At 61.9% G+C, this 2,748-nt stretch overlaps 2 protein-coding genes across 2 annotated transcripts in view; both read right to left on the reverse strand.

Annotated features, from left to right (window-relative positions):
• Nucleotides 1–522, reverse strand: part of AMSG_05346 (uncharacterized protein) — a gene marked incomplete at both ends in the record, with an annotated part of 7,427 nt that extends 6,905 nt beyond the window's left edge. Inside the window, one exon of the mRNA XM_013902599.1 lies at nt 509–522. Within this exon, the coding sequence (XP_013758053.1) occupies nt 509–522 (14 nt within the window). The remainder of the gene's footprint in view (nt 1–508) is intronic.
• A 496-nt stretch (nt 523–1,018) lies between these two features.
• Nucleotides 1,019–2,745, reverse strand: AMSG_05347 (uncharacterized protein). Its single transcript, XM_013902600.1, has one exon. It carries the CDS (start codon nt 2,683–2,685, stop codon nt 1,444–1,446), a length of 1,242 nt encoding a protein of 413 aa, XP_013758054.1. The 5' UTR covers nt 2,686–2,745; the 3' UTR covers nt 1,019–1,443.
• Between the last annotated feature and the right edge of the window lie 3 nt (nt 2,746–2,748).

Below are 2,748 nucleotides of genomic sequence, written 5' to 3' on the forward strand. Positions count from 1 at the left end.
GAGGGGGGGGGTTGGGTGGAGGGTGTGCAAGTGTGAGAGTGTGTGTATGTGTGTGTGTGTGTGGGATTGTATGTATGTATGTGTATGTGTATGTATGTATGTGTATGTGTATGTGTATGTGTATGTATGTGTCCGTGTGGGTGCGGGTGGGTGTGGGTGTGGGTCTGTGGGGGTGGGTGGAAGATGACCCTTCGGCCTGACAACATGGGTGGCAGGTATGGGCAATGGTGTAGGTGGGGGGCGGGGGGCCGGGGCGAGGAAGGGTGGAGGGGCTGTGGCGGTACGTACTGCCGGTAGCAACCGCAAGGGGGATGAGGATGGAGAGGGTAAGGGCGAGGATGGCAGGTGGTGGGAGCAGGGGATGCGATAGCATGGTGAGGCGCCCTGGTCTCTGTCGGGAGAGGGAAAGAGAGAGAGAGAGAGAGAAGAGCGGCAGAGAGAAAACGTGGTGTGTCAGACGAGTTTGGGCGGTTCGGGCGGCATCAAGGTTGGCGTGAGGGTTGGCCACGCGAGTGGTAGCATCTGCTTGCGATCGGGATTTGAAGGTGATGTGCGCGTGTGATGGGTATCGGGGCCGTTGTGCTTGGGGGTGTAGGCGGCAGCGATGTGTTCGGGGCGATGTAAGTGGGTGCATGCTGTGGGTGCCGGCAGAGCGCGCAGTGCTCGGCATGGTCGGACGACAAGGGCGAGCGACCGTGTTGTTGCGGACTTTGCACTCTGGATTCGCCATGTCGATGGCGGGAGATGGGATGATGGACCACCACCTCACCCACACTCGCCGCTTTGAGCTATCATCCGAAGAAACAACAGGAACGAGTGCAACAGCTTTGTGATCGAGCCTCCCCCCTCCCCCTCCCCGCGCCGCCTGCGATAGCCATCACACCATCGCTAGGCCAGCATGATGTTTATTGTTTAGCGATGCAGGTTGTCAGAGAATGTACATGTAGATGAGAAGAGACACAAGCGAGAGCGATGCGCCGGCAGCAATAATGGTCGGGACAGAGCTGGCGGACTGGCCCGACGGCTGAGGCACGACTGGCTCGGCCGCGATAGGGGTCTTGGTTGTGGCTTTTGGGGCGGCCGAACTGTTGCGCCTGCGCAATGTGGCCTCGAGCTCTGCAAGATGGGGGCTTGACTTGCGAGTCGCGCGTATCGGGGAAGTCGGCGAGTAGGGAGCTGTGCGCGACTGCGAGGGAGCTGGCGGCGGCGTGCTGGGGTCCAAGTTGGCGCTCTGGAGCTGGCTGGCGGTGTCGTGGATGGCCGGAGCGACGGATCGGGAGAGAAAGCCATCGAGGGTGACGGACATGTCCTTGATGGCTCCTGTGACAAAGCAGTCTCCCGCATCGGCTGCTGGCAGCTGAGTCTCGTAAACGCCGGCAGTGTGGAGGAGGCAGCGTGTGTCCGGAAGCGAGGCGGCGCTGGCGGGCGCAACGAGAACGGCGTCTAGATCGTGGCGGAGCGAGGTCTCCAGTGGAGTTGGGCGCGACACGACACCAATATCTTTGAGCGTGTCGACAGCAGATTGGGTGTTGGCGAGCGAGCAGTCGGCGGCGAGGCCCTTGAGGGTCTTGACCGTGAGCAGGCGCGCGCGCTGCGATCGGGCGCTGGGGCTGTCATCGTCGCCAACCTCCAAGGACTGCGGGATAGCCGCCGACGAGGTGGCTGCTGGCTTCCAGGTTGGGGCCATGGTGGCGGTAGCTGTGACGATTTCCAGCGGGAACAACGACTGCGCGCCTTCAGCGTTGTCGGGGCGGCCAAGAGTGGGCGGACAAAGACCGCGACGACCAAACGCTGCTCCGTGCCAAGCATGCCGAGAGATGCGGTCCAGACAGGCTTGCTCGCTCCGGTCGGGTTGGAGATGGTGAAGCCAAAGGGAGCAACCATGTCCTCGATGATCCAGCCGTCGCGGGCGACGACGTCGAGCGTCGTCTTCATCGACACGATGGACGAGACGTGGCCGAGGATGTGGCCAAACTGCTGAGCAAAGACGTCGACCTCGTCGGCGGACGTACCAGCCACATACGTGTAGCGCCCAGAGGCGATGTTGGCAAGATGCTGCAAAAACGTTGCATTGTGCTCCGATGACATACCCACGGTGTGGAGCGAGAGCTGATGGCCGGCCGGCAGGCAATCGATCGTGGTGCGGAGGACGCTCGTTGTTGCGTCGGGGTCGTGGGCCTCGCCATCGGTAAAGAGAATGATGGTGTGGAGGCGCTCTTTGTTGACGCTTGCCGCCGCCAAGTGAAATGCGGTCTGTAAGGCGGCACCCATGGCGGTTCCACCTGAAGCTCGCAGCTTCTCCACTGCTGCAGTTGCCAGCTTGTATGCCTGGCCGGTGCGGACAAGGATGCGCGGTGACGAGCTGAACTCGATGAGCGAGAACGTAATGCCGCGCTCCTCCAGCAGCAGCAGGACCTGCTTCATGGCATCCTTCAGCAGCTGCATTCGCGAGCCGGCCATCGATCCTGACGAGTCGAGCAGGAGCGTCACCGCCGACGATGCCACCGGCGCAGAGGCAGGTGCCTCCACCGTCACGTCGACCCGGAACATGTCATCAGAACCGACGACTCGGTCGACCGAGCGGCTGACGCTGGCGGTGGTGGAGGCATTGGCATCTACCGGGTTTATGCCGTTGCCCATGCCCTTCACCACGCATGCCGTCTGTCCTGTACCGCTCGCAGCCATATCACCTTTACACTCTTATGATGTTAACTCGAGAGATGTATGTCCCTCCCTCCCCCCCCCCCC

This window comes from Thecamonas trahens (genome assembly GCF_000142905.1).
Source record: "Thecamonas trahens ATCC 50062 unplaced genomic scaffold supercont1.22, whole genome shotgun sequence".
NCBI classification, from domain to species: domain Eukaryota; order Apusomonadida; family Apusomonadidae; genus Thecamonas; species Thecamonas trahens.

Bases quoted from the DNA above. Each gene is read 5' to 3' on its own strand.
- AMSG_05347 (XM_013902600.1), bottom strand. From the start codon at position 2,685: ATGGCTGCGAGCGGTACAGGACAGACGGCATGCGTGGTGAAGGGCATG.